We start from the raw sequence: 22,313 nt of genomic DNA on the forward strand, positions 1-22,313 counted from the left end.
GGTAAATCTCCATCAACCTGTGTTAATATTTAGGGGATTAACTTTTTTTTCTTCATAACCTCTTTACTGTACTTTTTCCTGTGTGATTGGATCTTTGTGATGCTGTACAATGGACATCGGTCTTCATATTGCTTTTTTTCTTGAGGGTGGCAGGTTCTCTTCAAGGATGTTTCTGAAATTTTCTTTATTTATAATCCAATTTATACTGACCAGACTCCTGGTCAGTGAAAAGCAACCCGATAACGCATTAGGCAGGATTATTTGCAGGATAATTCGAGAAGAAGTGGGAGCTCTTTGGGAAGACCTCCAAAACAGCATCTCATCAGCTTCTGCATCTTTTAGTAAGTTCAGGGCTCTCTTCGATTTAGAGGAATTAGACCCCCGATTTTGAGGTTTAGAAGTTTAATCCCTACATGCTACTATGTGGTTGCTTACCAAAGCCCGAATTCTTCTATTTGATCTCGAAATACTTCACTTAAAGAAAATATTAACTTGTCTTGAACTGCTTATCTGACTCCGATGAATCCAGATGATGTATAGGAAGGAAGAAAGGGCGAAAGAGTCACCAGTGAAACCATATTAGACAGCTGACTTTAGAGAACTGAACAAGGTTTGCTCTTGGCTGCTTAAGTGACATTTCACAAGCTATCTGCTAAGATTGTGCCAAGGATCATATCTAGTTCATATTACACATGCTCTGTAATTTATGTTCAGTGCCTAGGACATATGACGGCATGCATATGACATTTCAGTATTATTGGAGATAATTTTGAGTGGTGGATTCTCCCACAAGTGTTTAGGACAACAATGCCACCTTCTGCCATCCAGTAAAATACTGTTTGCGGACTTTAGCCTCCTGTCCTTAGTGGTTACTGAGAACTATGTAGAAATGTGCTGAATCAAGTGAGTATGGGGAATAGTAGGAAGGCCCATGTAGCCAGTTTTAGGACTCTGAATGCCTGCTTGAATAAACTCAATCCAGGACTATAGATTAGGTTTGAAGATGAATATGCTTCTTTTTTCTGAATGAGTTAGTACAAAATTCCAAGTGGCAATAGGGGACAGAAGGAGCATATCAAACATTTGGTCAGATGTTAGGAGGCCATGTTACTAGTCCTTTCACTGGATCTGAGTTTATCTTTCTTTTTATGCTCATTAGGGAGCAACAACTCCAAAACATCAATGCAATCCTTGTGGCGTAGGTTTCTACTTAAAACACAGAGGATGTGTTCAATGTGTGAACAGACAGTTATGGCAGTATTCTGGGCTCTCAGTGGTAGCCAGCAGAGTTATTCAATTACGCCAGACATCACTGCAGGTGCTGTTTGATTGGAAGCTGAATGTAGGCAACTTGCGCAGGACGAAAATAGCAAAGTGACTAACTCTAATGGGAGGGCACAATGTAAAAGCTAAAGAGATCATGGGATGTGAACTAGAAATGCATGTGATCTCCTTCACAGGCCAACCCAATGTCAGTGACATCATGATGGTTAGAACATGTCAACTGACTTTCAACAATACCCCATGTAGTGAGTACCTATTTGTAGTATAGGGACACATTGTTGGGACAGAATGTTAATTGTGCCCAACTTTTATTGCGGGATATGTTTACGTTTGACCTCTCTTGAACTTGAGAGTCTGTTGGTTTTCAAATCGCTTACCTCAAGACCCACACGCGTGTTCGGATTCTTGGAGGCTTGGAGCCTGGTGTCCTTATCTTCTGCTGAGCTCCTTTCCTTGTGCTGCGGTGCCATTGTTTTCAGTAAATTCCACTCTGGCACACACATTTTCCTTGGATCACTACTTCGCCTTCAGCTCTCAGCGTCCAGCAGCTACCTCATCGGCCCTTCTTGCCTCTGCTATCGGCGCTCGTTGTCCTTCAGCTGCATCTTATGTGGGACCCTTCAAGGGCGTGCTTGCTCTGCTTCACTGAAAACGCATACTTCTGATCAACGTGCATCGTTCTTTACTTCCTTCTGTAACACAAATCCTGGTTCTACGCTCACTGTCCTACTTGCTTCTTTTTGCCTGGAGGAGTGTACATCTTTACTACATATATGTCTTTACAAACCATACATTTACAATGACATTTTCGTGAAAAGGCATGCATGGTAAAGCCATATGGGTTGTAAAAATGTTAGTTGAAAATGCATGTGTAGTAATGACGCATGCGTTGTACTGGCATCGAAGTAAAGGCATGCGTGATAGTTGCACACGTCGTTCTGTCATACAACCCAGCATGATACTCCATATACTTTCTGTTCTGTTGCAAAAATGTAGTCTTGCCAGGTTAAATTAATTTTTTTTATCCCCATTGTTGGTATTGGTATCTTGCCTGTCCGCAGTATAGAGTATCTTGCTATGGGAATCTCTGACCACTCCTCGCTAATGAGGATCGGGTAAGATGATGAATGAGTTGTGACAATTCAACTTTTCGCGTTCAATGAGATACAAACTGTTGCCTATGTACACATTTTTTCACCCCACTATTTCCAGGAAAATGAAGGCTCAGTATAATTTAATGCCAATTCTGGCAGGCCTTTAAGACATCTTTTGGGGATATGCTATGGCAAAAATTAAATATTAGGTGTTAGTCACAGTCCCTACAAGCTGGGACCTGGAAGCAGAACTCCTGGTGAAGGAAAGGGAACAATCGGCCTCTCGATATCAACAGAGTTTGCAATGACTGAGACACCTGAGAAATAAATACAGAATCTTACACTGAATGCCTCTAAAGACCAATGTGTGGTTACACTGAAAACAATAGGAAGTGGTTAATTAAGCGGGGGAATTGTTCTCCTGGCTAAGCTAAAAGGAAGAGAAATCCATCCCAATAGGCAAGGTCAAAATTGCTAATGATGATTAAATGTTGTCCAACCAGTAAAAATCACAGACCCTTTCATGCTACTACAAAGTAACCTATCAAACCCATTTTGATTGTAAAGGTTTCATTATGGAAGACTTCCTTGGCAATTATAGACTGCCTAGACTAGAGTGTCATAGGTAAACAGAGTAAAACAGTATGAGGAAGTCAGAGAAGAACAATTGGGGACTGTCATTAAGCATTTGCAACCGGAAAAGATGTTGGGTACCATTTGTATGCCTGCAGAAGTTTTCAAAAGGCAGACAGTATTCAACGGTGTAAGCTCCTGAAATTGTTCAAACACCAAGGGGGGTGTTACAGGTGGATTTGCAACAATCAACCATACCCCTGATACAAGAAAGAGGAGGAGCCAATAGATACGTTTTCTTTGTATCACCCCCATATCCCTCTTCTGTGTGGAAGCAATGATTTAGTCCAACATCCTTGCTAATACATTGCTGGCCTTCATCACATCCCTGGTGCATCCGGACCAATCTATGTTGATACCTCAGAACTCCACTAAGCTGAAGCTGTGCTATTTATTTGATTGCATTGATCAAGCAGATGGAAATATAACTGTGTATAAGAATCTTCTGATAAATAATGGACATGCTCCTTGGATTGTATAGGATGTCCTATATCTATAAGCCATCTTTTGGGTAAAAATGTCTTGTAAATAACCCTGGTATAGATGTTTAGGATAAAATAGCTTTGAAATGTGGTTTGAATATCTTTCCTTCTCCATGGCTATTCACGAAGAACAATCCTGATTTCTCTCCTTCACTGATTGATAGTAGATTCTCCTTTATGATTAAGCATCCTGTTTTCATTTCCTGCTAATCTCCAGTCTTTCGAGTTCAAGTAATTTTAAGAGTGTAAACCAGATTTAAATAAATAAATAAACACATTTGACGTACATTGCTTCTTTTACTTGTTAAGATTGACTGATGAAACATTCATAACAATACATTTTCGAGGTTTCATTCTCAGTGCTGAAGTGCAAAGGTGAATTGGGCCACATAGCCTGTAAAGTTTGCATCTGTCAATGACTTGGCTTTTTAAATGGTGGTCTGGACAGAATTCGACAAGGGCATAGCTCTGTCTTCTATTTTTTCAAGCACTCTTATTTACTTTAGATGCAGACTTATCCTGTGTTTTGCAATTATTTTTGGAGTTCAGATTCAAAATTATTAAGAGAATAAAATGGGGATAGCTTTCATAAACCGGGCTCTGTGTCCTCTAATGATTCCATGACTATGTAATTAGCGTATGTGCAGAGAATTTGGTATTCCTATTTACCCTTTTCTTTTTACAATTTGTTGTAGATTTCCACTTGCACTAGAGTTTGTTCAAAACACTTTCTTCCCTCTGATTTCATGCGGACTCTCACCGGAAAAAGAAATCTTAAGCCAGAGTGTGTGCCATCAGTCTTCCAGTGGTCTGAAGATGCACCATCACAGCTACAGCCCACAAAGAAGAAAAATCTGGGGTATGGTCCCTTGCAATCACACACGTGTATACCATTGCTCTTTGTGGATTCAAATCATTGAAACTTTCGGTAGGACATTTAATTGAAATGTTGCTTAAAGCTCAAAAACTGTGCAATAATTTACATAACGGTAATATAACACCCCAATATTCGGAAATAACATTTACGAATATCAATTTTTAGAAACCAGAAACATTAAGGGAAATAATCCCTGCCATGAGAGCATAATTTTAAATATCTGCCATATCCTTGTTTTTACACAGAAGGAACATTAAATCAAAGTTTCTCCTGTACATCCTCTTTAAGTTAGTTAACCCAGGTAGGATGTAAATTCTAGATTATGAAACACACCCTTGCTTACACACGCACATTTTTCAAAGTGGCCATCGAACCTTACTAGTTTTTGTAACAGGAAATGGTATTGTTTACAATCACTGCAGGGTGCCACTTAGTTTTCTGTCTAAGTGGGCTACGATATACAGATTTTGACTCCTGGAAACCAACTTCTTCCACTTTTATGTTCCCTTCCCCTATGCTGATCCATTATGGAAACTATCTACAAGCATTGCTCCTCTTTTTTGTGTTCCAAAAATATATCTTTTTGGTAGACACTTCTAGGTTAGTTGGCTATAATGCTCCGGATTCACTCGCATCATAATCCTTTTAACTTTGTTTGAATGTCTTGGTTTCTTCATTTTGTATAGTACAAACCCAGTTTTACACCACTATGAAACTTCTTTATTTTCCATCTGTGGATCCCAACATGTGATGTAGTGGAATGAGGCATAATGGTTCTTGTGGGCAATTGGGAATGATGGATCACATTCCTTGCCGTAAACGCACGTAGAGGAACACGTCTAGGGGGTGTATGTTGGACTCCTTGTAGCAAATGCTCTAGGGAGCGGAATGTCCCACCATGCATGAACAAGATCCCCCATGTGGTAATATGAGCCAGTCTACATAGGGCTTGAAATCCCTTTTCCTGCAATAGGGATAGACTAGGGTGATTAGACAGTGGGAGTCGAGTAGAGGATGGTTGAGTCTAGCAGTGACGTTCTCTGTTTCCATGTGTCTACGGTACCAGTGATAGCGGTGGGCGGTCTCGCACGAGTGCAGGTAGGCCCATGTATCAGTTTTGTCAGCGGCACTGGATCCGCAAGCCAATCTTCTGTAACTATCTGTGGCATATACCGAGGGGGATAGATCCAATAGTAGGCATAGTGTGCCTGTGCGCTTAGAAAATATATCTCAAAATCAGGGATGTCGAAACCCCCTTGATCGTACTGTTGTGTTCGCGTCGCCCGTTTGAGTCTTGTCTGCCTCCCTCCCCAGAGCAATCTTATTAATTCTGAGCGTAATGTTTTAAAGAAATGGCGCCCAGGATGGTAAGGGATATTGAGGAACAGGTATAGGAATTGTGGGAGTATGATCATCTTTATAAGGGATGCTTATCCCGCAAACGAAAGTGGCAATGATATCCAGCGCGTAATGTTAGTGTTGAGCCGCGTTATAGCTGTACCGTAATTCGCCCTTATTGTGTCTTCTCTGTCTCTGGTTAACTGTATTCCTAGATACCTTAAATCTGGGTCGCATCATTCTAGCGGAAAATCTAGTGGAAATTGTGTCACTGCTGGCATGAGAGGTATGTTGAGGGTCTCTGATGTAGAGCGTTATGTCATCCGCAACGGCTCTAATGCAATGGCAAACAGGAGCGGGGATAATGGACACCCCTGCCGGGTGCCCATTGAGATCTTAAGTGCCTGGGATAGGTGGCCATAAATCAGAATCTTGGCAGTGGGCTGGTGGTATAATAATTTAATCCAAGACGAATATAAAAGTGGGAAGCCCGTTCTCTGTAGTACCCCAAATAGGTAGTCCCACTCCACCGAATCAAATGCCTTAGTGGCATCTACAAACACTACGGCGAGTGGAAATTCGGGTGCCACTGTCTGGATCAGAGGGAATAGGGTTCTGAGGTTGTGGGATGTGGCTCTGCCTGCCCGGCACAACCCCCAATTGGTCAGAGAGTATAAGTTTGTCCAGTAGGAGAGTTAGTCGGTTGGCCAGTACCTTCGCTAATATCTTCGTGTCACAGTTCATCAGTGACAATGGCCGATATGAATCGCAGGATTCAGGGGGTTTCCCAGGCTTCAAAAGGGACGTAACTATTGCTTCCCTCATCGGGGGGGGGAGTATTCCTACCTCCAGGGATTCTTCGTATACCTCTTTTAGAACTAGCGCCATGATGTCTATGTAACTTTTTTTAAACTCGGCCGGTAGGCCGTCCGACCCCGGCGCTTATCGTTTATAAGCTGCATTATTGCTTCCCTGATTTCATCAATCTCAAATGGGAGACATAAAAATTCTCTCTGCGTATTACTGAGCCATCCAGGTGTTACTTCTTCCATAAAGTCATCAAGATGTATTGGGCCATGTCTTTGGGATGTATATAACTTACTAAAATGTGTTATAAATATATCTAATATGCTAAGTGAATCCCGTTGAGGTAGTGCGTCGGGGCCCCCGTATCTCTAATATGGGTGTGTTAAAACGGGGGCATCTTGTCACTTCGGCTAGCGCTCTCCCCGGCCGTTCCCCCTCCCCATATTTGCGAGTTACCCAGTAACGTCCTTTGAATTTTGACTCTCTCTGCGCAGCATCTTCATATTCAGTCAATTTTGCCCGGAAGTCCCTTGCACTTGTCCTAGCGCCCCACGTCCCATTTGCCCCTCTATCCCTCGTAGTTCTCGTTCTAGTTTGTGTATTGTGTTCTGTATATCTCCTAAAACCCCAAAGCTCTTCGAAATGCAAAATCCCCTTATCATTACTTTAAAAGCCTCCCATCTCATTTCAACACTATCTACAGAGCCTTTGTTTCTGACAAAAAAATCTTTGATTTCCTCACCTAATTCTGCTTGGTATACTATATGTAGCAGGGCTGTGGGTTGTAGCCTTCAGCTCTGTCTGGGTCTATCATAACCTGGTGCGGTGAGCGATACTTTAACTGGACAGTGGTCCGAGAATGTCTTAGCCAAGTGCATTACGTTGTGTATAGCCGGCCCCAGTCCCCTGGAAAGTAGACAGTAGCCTATACACGCCTATGTTACTCTGTGGGACGTGAAGTGTGTACCTTCCTGTTTTCGCGGGTACGCATGTCTCCAACTATCTATCAGTCCACCCTCCGTGATTATGCCTCGCAGTGCCTCCTGTGCGTTGGTGTAGTGATGCGGGCCTGCGTTGGATCTGTCATGGTGTGGGTTTAGGGCAACATTGAAAATCCCCCCCCAAATTATGTGAGTGGAAGCAATTGTTAGTATTTTACCCCATAGGTTGGTGAAAAACTCGGGGCTGTCCCTGTTGGGGCAATAGCAATTTGCAATTGTGACTGAATCTCTACCCAGTCGTCCCCATGCAATAACATATCTGCCATGTTGATCTTTCAACACCCCTGCTAGCTCAGTTTGTTAAAGAGTATTGCTGTTCCGCGGGCATACGAGGAATAAGAGGAAAACAGCTTGCCCACCAACTAGCAAAGGTATTCAGGGCTCTCGGGTCAATGTGGGTTTCCTGTAATAAAGCCACGTGCACCTGCCTTCTATCCAGGTAGGCTAGCACTTGTCTTCTTTTCCTCGGATCTCCGAGGCCCCTGACATTCCAAGACAGCACCCTAAGTGTGGTTCTACCCTCTGGTGTCATTATACCATCTGGTCACTACTCGACCCTTGTATTGCGAGCATTTGTACATTGACATTTGCATATACGAAGAGATACATCTACTAAAAAATATGTGTGTACTTGTTTCACTGTTACTTTGGAACTCCCATCCCCTTACCTCCCCCTCCCACTGAAGCATCCCAAACATGCCAGTATCAGAAAGCCCCTCCCCCTCCCAAATGCCTCTCAGCTTCTCAGACATACCAAATAGGCCCGTCTCCTCCCATGGTGAACCTAAGAAGAGACTAGAGAGAAGCAAAAACAACACAATAACAGTGATGGGGTTCTCCCAGATGGGGTAGCACGTCTGGGTGGTCCACGAATACCTCTCGTCAGTCCAGGTGTAGTGCTTCATGCTGCTTGTCCCTGGACAGAACTTGAGGGTGACCGGCTACGAATTGTTCTTGCTCTCCCCTCGGTGTATCCCTCACTTAGAAGGCCCCATTCCACAGGTGGGTAGTGTCTTATCCCATGGTTCTGTAGATGCTTACGGATGTGGCCATGTCCATGGAGCGTGAGATGTAGCATGTCAACATTTGGTATCAGTCTGCGGCGGAGTTTATTCCACTTATGGCGAGTGAGATCGTGGCGAGTCCTCCAATATTGGCGTTGATCTTTTCTGTTTTTTAAGTTGCTTCAAGAACTCTTCCACCCGTTGCGGCTTTGTAAAAAATGTTTGTGTCCCATGGTGGGTGACGCGGAGGCGGTTGGGTATAATAGGGCATAATCAATCTGCGCCTGCCTTAGCTTTTGTTTCACTGCCAGTAAATTAGGTTGTTCCTCCTGCATGTGTATCGTAAAGTCAGGATACATAGTGAAAGGTATACCATCATAATTCAGTTGTTTTTTCTCCCTGGCTATACGTAAGGCGATGTCTCTATCTCTATAGTTCAACAGGCGTGAGGGGATAGCCGGTCTGCGCCCACCACAGCTGTTAGTAATTTCTCTATATATTCTTCCATCTTGCCTGTGTTCGTGCTTTCCAGTATACCCAGCACGTGTATGTTGTTTCTCCTACTCCGCGCTTCTATGTCCTCATTTTTCGCCGCTATAAGCTTGAGCAGCTTATCCATTTGTGTTGTCACTTTTTGCACTTGGGTGGTGGCGGTGTCCTCTACATCAGAGATACGCTGTTCCGCCTCTTTTATGCTTGTCTCGTGTCCTTAGAGTTTTCGGGCTATTGCATCCATCCGTGTCGTCATCGTGTCCATTTTATCCGCTATGGCTGCAAAGCCCTGCCTCCCCTCCAATAGGATCGATTTCAGATCATCCCCTGAGGCCTGCTGGTGCTCCTGCTGAGAGGCTTCTGCTTCGGTGTCCACATCTGCTTGCTGCTGTCTAGTGGACTTTTTGACATCAAATGTCAATCGCGGTTGGCAAGTATCAGGTTTCCCCATCCTGACCCTGTCTCTGGTGGTGGCTGTTAATGCTGTTCTGGGCCCGGGTTTTGCGAAGTTATGGCACCCACGCTAGCTTTGTGGCTGTCTTTCCGGTCTGGCAGTATGCGGTTGTATTTGCAAGTAATCTGCAGCTGTTCAATAGGGGCTCCCACAGGAGCACTAATCTCCGTTAAGGCACGTTTATTATTTCACCTTGCAGTAGTGGAGAGACTATGTTAATGTGGTATATCCCCGCAATGTCGCCTCTGTCTGAGAGTTATGTCCACTGCTGCACACGCTGCTGGCCTGCGTCCTACTGCCTCGCTGTCAAGGGGGATTTCGCTGCGCTGCCACCTTCACTGCATTTCAGGCACGCAGGAGTAGTATTTTGCTTCAGGGAACTTTTCTGCAATCAAAGGCCAATGGCCGACTCAGCGCGCCTCAAATCGCCTCAAATCGCTGTAGCATAGACTATGTTGTAGCAGCTCAATCCAGACCCTAGGTGCCTTTGTTAGCTACGACCTCCACACCCACTTTCTATATCACCGCGGTGGTGCTCAGCTCATGCGTCCCCCCCCCCCGCCTTGAGATCGGTGTAGTTGTGCGACTCTTTGCCATTCGCGCTTTCAGGTCTATCAGTCACATGAGGACCCCGGGCTTCGCGTTCTCCTCACTGCCGCACAACGGCTCCTGGAGCGCCAATCCCCATCTCCTCCACTGTATTTTGGCGCCTGACACTACTAGTGGTCCCAGTCTTCCCACCGCCAGGTTCCTGAGTTCAGGTTAGGCGGCCACAGGGTTCCGTAATGATGGGGTGACCTTCTTAGTGCGGCAGGGCCCCCGATGTAGTCGCTGTCCACAAGTACCGTCTCCCTCCGGGCATATGCTTGGTCTGTTTTCCTCTACCTCACGCACAGGGGAAATTACACTGCATGTCTAGCTACGCCACATTCCGTGTGCTTGGGGGTATTATCATATGCCAATCAGCCCTCCAAGAAGCTGATCCTGGCGGCAGATACAGCTCACCCAACGGTTCATTGTCATTGACTATGTGGGAGCGAGTGAAGCCAGTCCCTTGATACTTGCATGCAAAATGGCCGCCTCGTTCTCCCTCTAGATCACCTCGATATGCTTCTGCTTATATTTCCTCCCCCGCCGCTGCACGCATTTATATCCGCCAGAAATGCCTTGAACTTCAACAGATACAATATCTATCAGAAAGACAAATAGCCCCCGCCCCCTGCGCGCGGACTCCATAGTCTCTTGCATTGCACTGGTAGGGGGAAGCAAGAATTCGATGATCCTTGAGACATTCCTGTGGTGGTCTCATATGGTCTTAATATAAGAAGGACTGAGAGAAACACACTCTACTGCATTATCTCAGTGGAGCACAAGCCCTCGCCCACCCAAGGGTTCATCATTAGGCTTCATCCACAGGCCGTGCCCCTCGTTGGGCCTGCGCTCCAATGCCCAATGGGCCCCACTAAGGAGGTCTTTGCCCTAGATCTTTTTTCGTCATTCGGGGTTGCAAGGGTGCAGCTATAATGCCTCTAACGATGGAAAACACTGAAGTTTTTCTGGGAAGATTAGTGAAAATTGAATAAAATTAACTACTGTTAATGTTAATTTTACTCTTTCTAGAGACTTTGTTAAGGTCAAAACAGATCCGAGAGTGCGCAGGAAAAAAAGGTCCTTAGTATTTTCCTAAGTGATTATTATTTACTAATTAGTCATAGGAATTTTGGTCAAAAACTTGCTCAGCATGTTTCATGCCTTTGCCGTCCTTAAGTGTCTATGGCAATTTATCAGGACCTAACAATAACAACCTAATCTGCGCTATTGGTAGAGTTCTTACGTTGATCAAAAGGCGCATAAACCTCCAACTCTGTGGAAAAAAACACAATAGTCGTTCTCAAAAACGGAAACTCCCTATATTAGGACTGTAATCAGTATACTAATGGCTTAGGCAAAGAAAACAAAAAAGACAAACATAAAACAAAATAAATATTTTGCCAAGAATATTGAACCATGAGTGCTCATTGATACAGTTTGTGGGAAATGGCATTACTCTGAATGCTGCTAAATTCATGCACCACGCGCATGGAAAAAGCTTCGTAAACTCATGTGGATGTCTCACCCGCTCAGGTGTAAAGTGACACATTTATACTCCCTCCGCCTTTATACTCCCTCCGCAGTACCAAAACTTAGGTTCTCAACCTAATTTCTTGAAAAGGATGGCCTCTTGGAGTACGTGGAGAAAGGACCAATCCTTGATCATCTATTATATGAGGAACAAATGAAAACACTTAAAAAGGAGCATTCACCTTACCTTGGAGGTTCCAACAAACCCAGAAGAATATTACTTTACTTCCCCAAGGTCAAGTCCCGGCTTTTGTAGATGCCCCACAACCAAAAAGAGGTCGCCAAAATCGGGAAGTGTTACGTGCTCAGTAACGTAGCAGTGTAATTTAACAAGATAACATGTCAGACTGGCTTCGAAAAGGGAGCCTCCACCTTTGAAGGGTTTAATACAGATTTTCAAAGGACCCACAGTGACTTTTACTTGTGTCAAAGATCGAAAAAAAGCTGGCTGCCCTCCTCCGAATCTAATAACAATATAACCATGTAGGGAAGTAAACTGACGTGTATAACAGTCCTTTCATGATAGAAAATAATCTTATTTGGATAAGTGTATGTGAAAAACCAACAATCCCAATTCTTCTAAAGATATTGTATATAGGTACAGTAACCAGAGAGGATTTTAAGAAAGGGGCAACTCCTTACTGATTGGTAGGTGTACCGGGAGATGATATTTCTCATAGATCCCTGGGTGTAGTGTGCGTAGCATACCTTTCTATATCTACCTCTCCCTACACTGTGATGCTGGTTGTCTATTAAGTGGGTTTCTTGTAGAAACACTATGTCGGGTTTGTATCTACAAAGCACCTTGGTGACCAGGCCTCTCTTCACTTTATTCCCCTCGTTGACCTTCCATGTTAACAATGTCAGGTTCTGACTCTGTGGCATGGTGGCTGTTTACCTTCTTTCCCCAACACTTGCCCTGCACCCTTGTGTGTATAGCTAATCGCTATCCTGGTTCCTTGATTTCTTGGTGTGTTGTAAACTAACCACTCAACTACCCCCATTGTACCATAACATGATCCTAGAACTGAGCACCTTCCCAATCCACTGTATATGTAAGCCCCAATCTGCAACAACATTACAGTGCACTGTGCTTCCTGTGCTGGGGTGCAACCTTTAGGCATTGCATGAGCTACAGGTAGTGTCTCTGTGTCCTTTTCGCCTCAGTCTCTCAGTTCTGTATTGATCTCCTCACCCTCCCCGCCAACCAGAGCATCTCCCCGGGTCTTACCACAGCGAGCAGTCCCAAGTGTGTAAAAAGGTAGTCTGTCAAGCAGTTCACTCAGAACAGCACTCCAGAAGGGCAGCATCTTACCATTTGCAGGGATCTTCCTAAATGATGCCGTGAGCAGTCATCGGGTTGACCTTCGGTAGTCTCTCTTCCTCTATATCCGGGTTTGTGCGTAAGGGTCCACTGCCCTCCTCCTCAGAGACCAATGCTCTCTATTTTTGGTTGTCCAGAACATAACTGCAGATTATGACTTCCAGCACCATTTTCACTTGCTCCTTTCTCATTTGCCCTTTCGTTGGCAAAGCCTTGTTTCGTCTTACATTCCGGCGCTTGGAAGGTGTAAGCCTCCATTCAACGTCACTCCGTGGCCTTGGAGACTGACTTTACCACAGGCCTTGTTGTTTTACCCAGCTCCATGCCTCTTGCGCTGATAGTAGTAAGTAAGCATTCCCCTGTATACAATCTGTAATTGTGTGGGTAAAATAAGCTCATATTTCAAATCCAGCTGGGGTAGAACTCTTTTGACTGCCACAAACATCCTTTGTCTTTGAACCATATTGGTGTAATCCAGGTATAGGTTGACCCTGTGTCCGTCAATGTCCCAAGGGCCGTGCTTTCCTAACACCTGCAACAGTATGTCCCAGTTCCTAAAGTTTATCAATCACGTTGTGATGAGCCTTGGGCCCGCTCCAAGCACCAGGGGTACTGCTGGTATTCTGTGGGCTCTCTTGACAGAAAAGAACCTCCGGGACAGTCTCTGCCAACCTATTCTCTATAAACAGTTCTGTAATGGGTTCCTCTGCTCTTTCTAGGACCTCCAAAATTCTCACATTGTGGCGGCGGGACCTACCCTCTGGGTCCCCCAGGCAACCAGCCAGGGACTTCATCTCCCTCTCCATGGCGAAGCATTTCAGCATGAGTACCTTAACATTCGGATGTATGAAGCCCATCTGTGTTTCAGTATTCTTTACTCGTCCTGTCAGCTTTTTATGATTATCATGCAGTAGACCCACCTCGTTAACCACTGCTACAATCTGAGCTTCCTGTGTCCCCTTGATATCACTGATGTCCTTCAGGATTGTCGCCATATGCATAGCCAGGAACGTGCCCGCTTCCTCAGTCAACGTTTCCTGACCCGCCGCCATCCTGCTTTGGGGCTTGTTCTTTGCAGCGCGGATCTTCCCCTTCATTCCAGGGACATACCCCTCATTGCCATTGCAGGGTCATGGGAGGAGGGAATGTGAGGTGTTTGGTGGGACCCCGCCCCGATTTGTTGCCAGGTCTGACCAATGCCCCCTTCAATAGCCAACTCAGTTACCTGTGCCGTGTTCCTGGATCAGTCCTCTCCATGCAGAGCTGTGACAATGGACCTTGTTGCGCATATCCCTCTCAACATAGTGCCACCCAGTTCCGCTAGACTCCCCGTACCAGCTTCTTTTCCAGGACCCTGTATCAGACCAAATCTGTCCCTGACTCCTTTTTAGGTTTCCTTTGTCGCAGAGTGGAAGTCCCCCTTGCTGGTCTCCAAAGTTAGTCTGTCTCTTTCAGCTCTGCAGGCGCCGTGGGTAGAGGAGGCCTTGCCTCATTCCAGTAGGAGACCTGATCTCTGCTCTCAACTGCAGCCTCTACTCTGTGCTCCCTCCGATGTCTAGCTCTAGCAATCACCTCTCCTCCGTTCCTTCTCAGTTTGCCCAGAGGCCAGGCCTTTGCGTCTTCCTGAGGCTAAGCGCGTCACACGCTCTGCCCTAGGTCTCTCTCCTGTACTTCTGGACCCGCATGACCTGGGTCCCTCCACATGCTACCCAACTCCCGGATCGACGTTTTACAGTACCACCGATACATCCACCCGGACAGACCCCGGGACCTCTGTCCGACCTGAGCCGCCCTCTGCTGGCTGCCAATGCCACCTCAATTTCTGTAGGCTGCCATCTTGACAACTCACCTTTTCTTCTCTCTGTCTGGAAATGGGGCCTGGGGGACAGGTCTGGGCCGTCTGACACAGCTATAGCCCCTCTCAGTAACGCGTCCTTCGCTGCCTGGGTTTCAGAACTGGGTGCTTTACTGGATATTTGTCTCGGGAGGCCCCCCTCCTACAACAGGAGCGGAGCAAAGTGTGTCTCACTCCATGGCTGATCAGGCCACGCCCGAGATCCAGATATTTAGTATACGATCTAGGACCCCTTACAGAACGAAATACTTCATTAATGTTTTTTATTTTTTATATTGGGGTTTCACATGGTGCCAAAGTTAGGAAACGGTGACAAGATACATGTGTCTTCCAGAGCCTTACTTTCACTCAAATGCTGCAGAAATAATTTGGATTACAAGCAACTTTTCCTTCTCCGTCTTGGGATCTTCACTGACATACATGAACATTGAATAACTCGTACAGCATAAAGGATCCCAGAATTCTTATTGCTGAATATATATTTAATAAAATATATTTTCAGGGTATCTAAAGGCCATTTTTTTAAACCTTTAACCTCACAAGACCACGAATACAATATTGGTATTATCGTGGTCGACACCTGCAATAATTTGTATATGCGTGCTCACCAGCATTTGCTGAACAAATTACAGATCTTGCAGAATGCAGCAGCTCTGGTGCTTTTTAAGATCTCCAAGCACCATTCAGCCTTCCTAGCACATAGGAAACTACACTGGCTACCAATTAAGAAGAGAAATATTGTAAAGCTCTTTGTTTAGTGCACACAGCACTGCATCATCAGGGCCCCCTCTTTCTGCGGACGAGTATTTTCTGGTACACACCAAGCAGGTCCTTACATTCGGCCTCAGCCAATCTGGTGATCATTCCTAGATTCAAGTGGATGAATTGCAGAGGAACAGGATTTGTGCTTGGAGCTTCAAAGGCCTGGAATGGCCTACCCCCGTATCTTGGAGCCATACCAAACTCCTGAAACATGGCTTTTTTTCTCAATTTAATTTGGCTGGGTTATTGGCGAGTAGCATTCAGTTAGCGTCGATAAACCTATTTTTGGTATTTGAGCGCTATTTGAACAGACATAACATGAACAATAGGAGGCAGCAGGACCTGTACTTTACTAAAGCTATTAATGTCAGCCAACATAGTCAAAGGGCTCTGCGCTTTTAAGTTTCTAGTCGGACCTTCGAACAATTCCGGGGGGGGGGGGGAATAGTAAGAAATACTATCCCTTTTCAAGAAGAAAATTCAGGCAAGACTGTCAATCTTAAAACCAGAGAAGGAAGTTCTGTAGTATGAGATCAAAAGCTTCTTTTAATCTTCATCTTTTGATTTATAGACCTAAAGAACCAACATTGTCTCACTATCTGCCGTAGGTCAGCCCCTAATTCCAATCAGAAAGCCCCTCCCTCAGTGGGGCAAGGGAAACAAGATTTCTTTACATGCACAGATAGAAAGAAATCTCAACCATCAGACTTTAAATCCTCTCCCCTCTGAAGCACCCAAACTGCAGGCGACCAGCATGTTGCTTCTTATTTCCATTGATGTAGTGCTAGTGCAAGATTTAAGAAAAGAGATTTAATTCTTTTCAGTCAAAAATAAAAATATAACAGTTCCAATATATTAGACACTTCAAAAGATATATTACCAGTAGGACACTCCATTATGATAACTTTGGTGTGGGTCATGGTATTGTTATGGGAGGGTGAAGGATATTTCCCATACGTTTTGAAAGCTCTTATTTACCACCTATTCCTTCTGTTTCTCCAAAGTCAGTACCTTTGGTTAGCAGTGGGTGACTTCCATTATCAATAGCACGTGTTTATATTTGGTCTCATCTCAGTCCCTGGAGTAATCACTAATCAAATGTAAAAAGCACTTTTGAAAGGGGTTGCTTGCAGATACCACATGAGGCTGCCAATTTGAAATGAATTTCCTTTCACTCTTGAAACTTGGTGGGTTAGAGGGTTTAACCTAGCACATCCCAATATGCCCACATTAGCTGCCTTGCTATTGGCCAAAGAGATATTTGTACCCAGGTCTGGAGCAGCAAATTTGCATTGTTGTTAGAAATTATCAGATTGGTGTAGTGTCTACCCAAAGCATTTCAAAGCGCATGTTAAACCTTCCTCAATCAAAATTAAGCAGTGCCGGCAGCTTGTGAAATTAGACCATTTGTCTTTTAAATACAATTTATGAAGTTCCCCTTCAACAGTGTTATATTACCTCCTTGAAAACTGTTGGTTTAAACTAATATCCCTGTGCTAATATAATTACATAAAATTCTAAAATACTAACATTAATGTCTTTTTGTGTACAGGACAAATAAGAACATTCTGAAATCTGTTCAGCCTGTACTGCAGACTCAACCCGGACAGACGGAAACGATGGAGACTGTCTCCTTCTTGGATCACTGTTACGACATTCCTCCCATGTCCGATTCTGAAATGCTGGTGGCTGCTCGTGAGGAGATTGCAAGGTTGCAGCAACGCACAGCCCTACTGGAGGGCAAATTATTTTTTTTGGAGCGTTTTTCAAATGATTCTAATATGATTTATTTCTACACTGGATTTATGGATTATGTTACATTGAAAGCTTTCTTTGTGTCTCTGAGACCATCTTCAGCCAATGCAGTAGTGTGGAAACAGTGTCAACAGGATGCAGAAACTACTGTAAAGGATGGTGGTTCAAGCGAGGAAACATTATCTCTCATTGATCAGTTTTTTCTATTTTTGTGCAAAGTTCGCCAAGGATTCCCTGAGGAAGACCTAGCCATAAGGTTTAATGTTTCACAATCTACAGTAACTAAAATGATAATTACCTGGGCTAACTATCTGTACATCTTGTTTAGGGACTTGGTGTCATGGCCCAGCAGAGAGAGCATTGACAAACATATGCCAGCCATTTTTCAAGCTACATACCCTCGAGCAAGAGTGATTTTGAGTTGCATTGAATTGAAAGTACAGGCATCCAGTTTTCCAAATCCGCTAGCTAAATCGGGTTCAGTGCAAAATAAATACACAGTATTTAAAGGCCTTTTAGGAATATCCCCTTATGGGGATATCATCTTTAAAAGCCCTCTATATAGTGGTTCTACGTCTGAAAACGAGATTACAAAGTTGTCTGGTATTTTGGAATTACTAGAGCCTAATGATATTGTAATAGCAGCAACCCAATTTGCAATACAAGAGGACCTTCAAGGTGTAAATGCACATTTTGTGGAATACCCGTTTCCATGTCACGTGAGTCCATCTTCACAGGGAATGGATGAAGAAATCGTGGCAGTGGAGGATGTGGAAATTGAAGAGGTACTAGCGGAAGAAGGACACATATCTGCGGAAGAGCCAGTAGCGTCAGTTGAAGAGGCACAACTATTGGTAGATGGGGCAGACTCCGTTGGAGAGCTAGTGCCTGATGCTGTTGTAGAGAAGGTGCCAGAGAATGCTGTGGAAGAGATATCAGAACCAGAAGAAATGACCCCAGAAACGCTTGAAAAAGAGGTGTCAGAAACTGTTGCTGAAGAGATGTCATCCACAGCTCAAGAAGAGGTGCAAGACACTAATGGAGATTTGATGCCATCCATAGTTGGGCAAGAGTTGTCAGTTACATTTCCAGAAGGGTTGCCAGTAGCAATGGAGACTAAGGTAGCAAGTGAGAGTAGTGAACAGACATCATATGCTGAGGAAGAACTGATCGCTCAGGAGTCAGAAGAGACTACTTACACTTTTTTGGAAGCCAATCAGATGATCTCCTTAACAATCCATTTGGAAGAAGTTCTGAGTAGAATAAAGGAATATCACCTTTTGGATACAGTTATCCCATTGACTTTAGAAAGCATAATACATCAGTTGTGGGTAGTGTGTGCTGGACTCGCAAAATTAAGTGACTCACAGGGTTGATTTGGCAATGCATTTTTAAGTTATGTTTCTGTGGCAGTCAATGGAAGGACTTCTGATGGACAGTGAGGGAAGTGTGTGTGCAATTAACTAACATGATTGCAGCATATTTCTTTGTATTTAGCATTAAATCAGAATCCTGTATTTCTGCTTAAGCAAATGGTTTCCATCATTTACTGCAGTATCCGTTACAGAAGACTATGGGGAAGCGCCTGCATGCAGGAGCAGGGGTCTTTCCTTCCTCAGGTAAATAGAAGGTCGCCTTTTACCTCACTCCTAACAACCCACCACACTGAAAACAAAATGCACAGTACCTAAAACAGTGTTGTGTATCCAATGCTTACGATAAAAATGCGAGTTTGAGCATGTTATCACTTTAACATATATTTATTGTGTTTAAAGAACTGGTTTCTTTTTAACATGCTCAGCTAGATTGAACGCATTACTCTTAGTACATTATTTAAATATCTTTTATGATATTGTATCAATATTAAATGAAAGATTCATCAGCAAATGTCTGATTTCTCATTTCCATTCAAATGTTGTTTTAATTTTAATGGTAACACGCAGGTATGATATGGCCTTCATTGAATTTCTATGATTCAACAGTTCCTAAGAACATGGTAGAAAAACCTATGGAAAACGTGGTGCATGTAAAATCCAGTAAACAAAATGTGTTGTAATAATCTGTATTTGTACATATTAAAGAAGCAGCCACTGATCCTGAATAGTTCGCTTTTCTTAAACACTGGCGCACCCTCTGCCACAGTAGGCCCAGTGCTCACCCAGGTCTGTATCACTGAGTCTGCAGGATGCAATTCATTTATGAATGGCCACACAGGTAGCCCTGGCTCTAGATGGGCCTCTTTGGCATATTGTGGGTATACTAGGCATTACGTTGGGACTGGCATCAAGTAACCCATTTTGGGTATATTCTAAGCATTTTACGCATTATAGTTGTAACTTGGCAGATTATTGACATTCTGGCTATTTTGGCCACTTTGAATTCCCTGTTATTTCATGGATATTCTAGTTCCCTCATAATGTTTGGCCCGGCTTTGGATGCTATACTTATCGCCCATTTTAAAATTCACAGGAATCTCAATGTAGACGGTTTGATCATTATTCCTTATTACATTTTGTGCATAAGATGCCGATTTTGGTGCTTAGCACACCAAAATACACAAATAGTAGTATTTACCCGGCATTTCCCCTCTGTAACTTTCAGCGGATTTGGTAATTACTACAACATTTGTCATTCCGATCCTTGTGCAAACAGTAGTTTGTACAGAGATCAGAAAAGAAAGGGCTTCTCCTAATGAGGACTTTGGTGATATCCAGGCTCTCAAACAAAGTAGTTCTAATTGGCATATTATGATCATTCTTGACATTACGGAATCAAGAGATTAAAGTGTCCTTCATCAGAATTGTGAGGGTATTCTTGACAATAAGCAGCTGCCATTAAGTAAGCACTACCTAGCACTGCCTTCCCCACTTACCTGTGCCCGGTCCTGCCACCAGGCTTGGCCCTTTCCGACCCAGCTCTGATGTGATCTTGAGGCTCCCTTTCTCGTGCCTCCACCTGGTACCTCTCTTTTGCCTTTCTCTCAACTCTCTTTTTGCCTTTTACCTTTTCTCCATACATTTTTGAATCTCACACTTATTTAGGTTTTTGCCTTTCTGTCCACTTTTTTCCTTGCAATATTGGCACTGTCACTCAGCTCTTGAGTCTGTCTCTTAGCTCTTTCTTTTCCTCTTAGCCGCACGTTTTCCTCTCACTCTTTATAGGCTCCCTATCGCTCAGCTCTCCTGCCCTTAACTCTTTTTCTCCTGTTTGTTTTATTCTCTCACTCTTAATCTCTCACTTTTTCAGTTCTTTGCCGGTTTGCTTCTTCTCATTCTTTGCACTCACTCTTGCTCGCTCAACCCTGTTTTGCCTCATTATTTCTTCTGTTTTCTGCTCTGCCTTTTACACCCTTTCCACCCTCTGCGGCCTTTCAGCCTTCTTACCTTGTTCCGTGGTCGTACCTGCTTTCCTGTCTCTCCCGCTGCTCTCTGATGGATACTTTTGCCTGTGGATTCCTCACCTTTTAAATACCCCCTGCGCCAGCATTCCACGGGAAATTATTTCCTAGCTCTCCCTACGCCGATGAGGACGTCACAATGGACCGGCTCCGCACGGAAATGGCTACTTCGAGGAAAACAGGTTTTAAACAGTGTAGAGAATGTGGCGGGCACATGTCCATTATGGACCCGCACGAAGATTGCCTTTGGTGCCTTTCTTCGGACCACGATGTCGAGGAGTGCAGAAGCCGTAGAAAAATTAACCCGACAGCGATCAAGGATTGGGAGGCCAAGTTGTTTATGGCTAAAGCTAAAAAGGAGAAGAGAGGAAGACAAAGGGCAAAGTCTTCGTCGTCGCACACTTCGAGATCGAAGAAACATAAGAGGTCCAAGAAGAGACACGCCTCGCAACATCGCTCTTCGAAGTCAAGAGTACCGACGTCGAAGACGAGGTCGTGGTCGAAGTGAAGGTCAGTGACTCCAGTTGAACGATCTCGAAGAAAGGATTATGTTTCTACATCGCCTTCTCCTAATGCGACGCCAGTATCATCTTCGAAGCCGGCGTCTCCAGCTTCTGATGTCGCTTCTCATCATGATGATTCTCGGCTCCAGTGGATTTGCCGACCCAGGGTGAGTCCTCTCCAGTCCGTGAGACTTCACCTGTGCGGGCGCCGTCCCAGGCTCTGCAGGCTCCAGTTCAGCCTCAGGTGACTCCCCATCAGGAATGTGCGGATCCTTATCCTCCTTTTCCTGCTCCTGGGGCTGATTCATCGCATTTTTTAAATGTTATGTTTGGCATGTTTGCTAGAGCCTCGACTCCATCCGGCGTGCCTTCGGGCCCGTGGGTCCGTTGGCTTTTAACCTGGTAGTGCCACAATACTATCCCCAGGCTCCTTTTATGCCATTTATGCTGTCGGCTCCGGCATGGCATTTCACGGTGCCGAGGACCTCCACACCGGCTCCACGGACGCCATCTGCGGCTGAGTCAGCTCCGCTGCGAGATCGGTCGACGTCGAGGAATGAAGCAGAGGCTCCTCCAGTGACATCGCTGTTGTTTTCTCCGACGCCGTTGCCTAAGTAACGCACCAGGAGAGAGGCACAAAGGTTACTTGAGGAGGAGGAGTATCTGCATGAGCAGGAGGAAGGTGAAATTACAGAATCTGTGGATGAGTTTGAAGGCCTTTAGGAAGCAAGTGGCCTTGACACTTCCCCTGAATATAACCTGCATTGTGCTTCTGGTGATATAATTCAAGACGTTGCACCTTACCATATAGTGATAAGGAAGGCGGCTGATTTGTTGGGTCTTAAACTTCGGAGGTGAAGTCTAACATTCTTACAGAGCTTTAACAGAGTCAATTCTAGAGGTTTGGCAGAAACCTTTGTCTCCTCCGGCTGTATCTAGATCAATATCAAGGAGATACAGGCCTGCACCTAGTGATCCAGCGTTCTTGTCGTCTCACCCAACGCCTGAGAGTCGAGTTATACAAGCATCTTGCTCGAAGCAGTCTTCTGGTGCATTTCCAACCATTTTGGGTGACAGGGTTTCTAAGAAAATGGAGCAAGCAGCAAAAAAGGTATTCTCCTCTGCCAGTA

General features: G+C 44.4%; 1 protein-coding gene across 2 annotated transcripts in view; it reads left to right on the plus strand.

Moving 5' to 3' along the window:
* The window catches only part of LOC147689778 (uncharacterized), a 100,046-nt gene extending 80,669 nt beyond the window's left edge, over window positions 1-19,377 (plus strand). For both annotated transcript variants that reach the window (XM_086937259.1, XM_086937260.1), the window contains exons 3-4: window positions 4,189-4,352; window positions 17,081-19,377. In XM_086937259.1, coding sequence (XP_086793385.1) covers window positions 4,189-4,352; window positions 17,081-18,659 — 1,743 coding nt within the window. In that variant the 3' untranslated portion in view covers window positions 18,660-19,377. The remainder of the gene's footprint in view (window positions 1-4,188; window positions 4,353-17,080) is intronic.
* The last annotated feature ends 2,936 nt before the right edge of the window (window positions 19,378-22,313 follow it).

Source organism: Lissotriton vulgaris, chromosome 9 (genome assembly GCF_964263255.1).
Source record: "Lissotriton vulgaris chromosome 9, aLisVul1.2, whole genome shotgun sequence".
NCBI lineage: Eukaryota > Metazoa > Chordata > Amphibia > Caudata > Salamandridae > Lissotriton > Lissotriton vulgaris.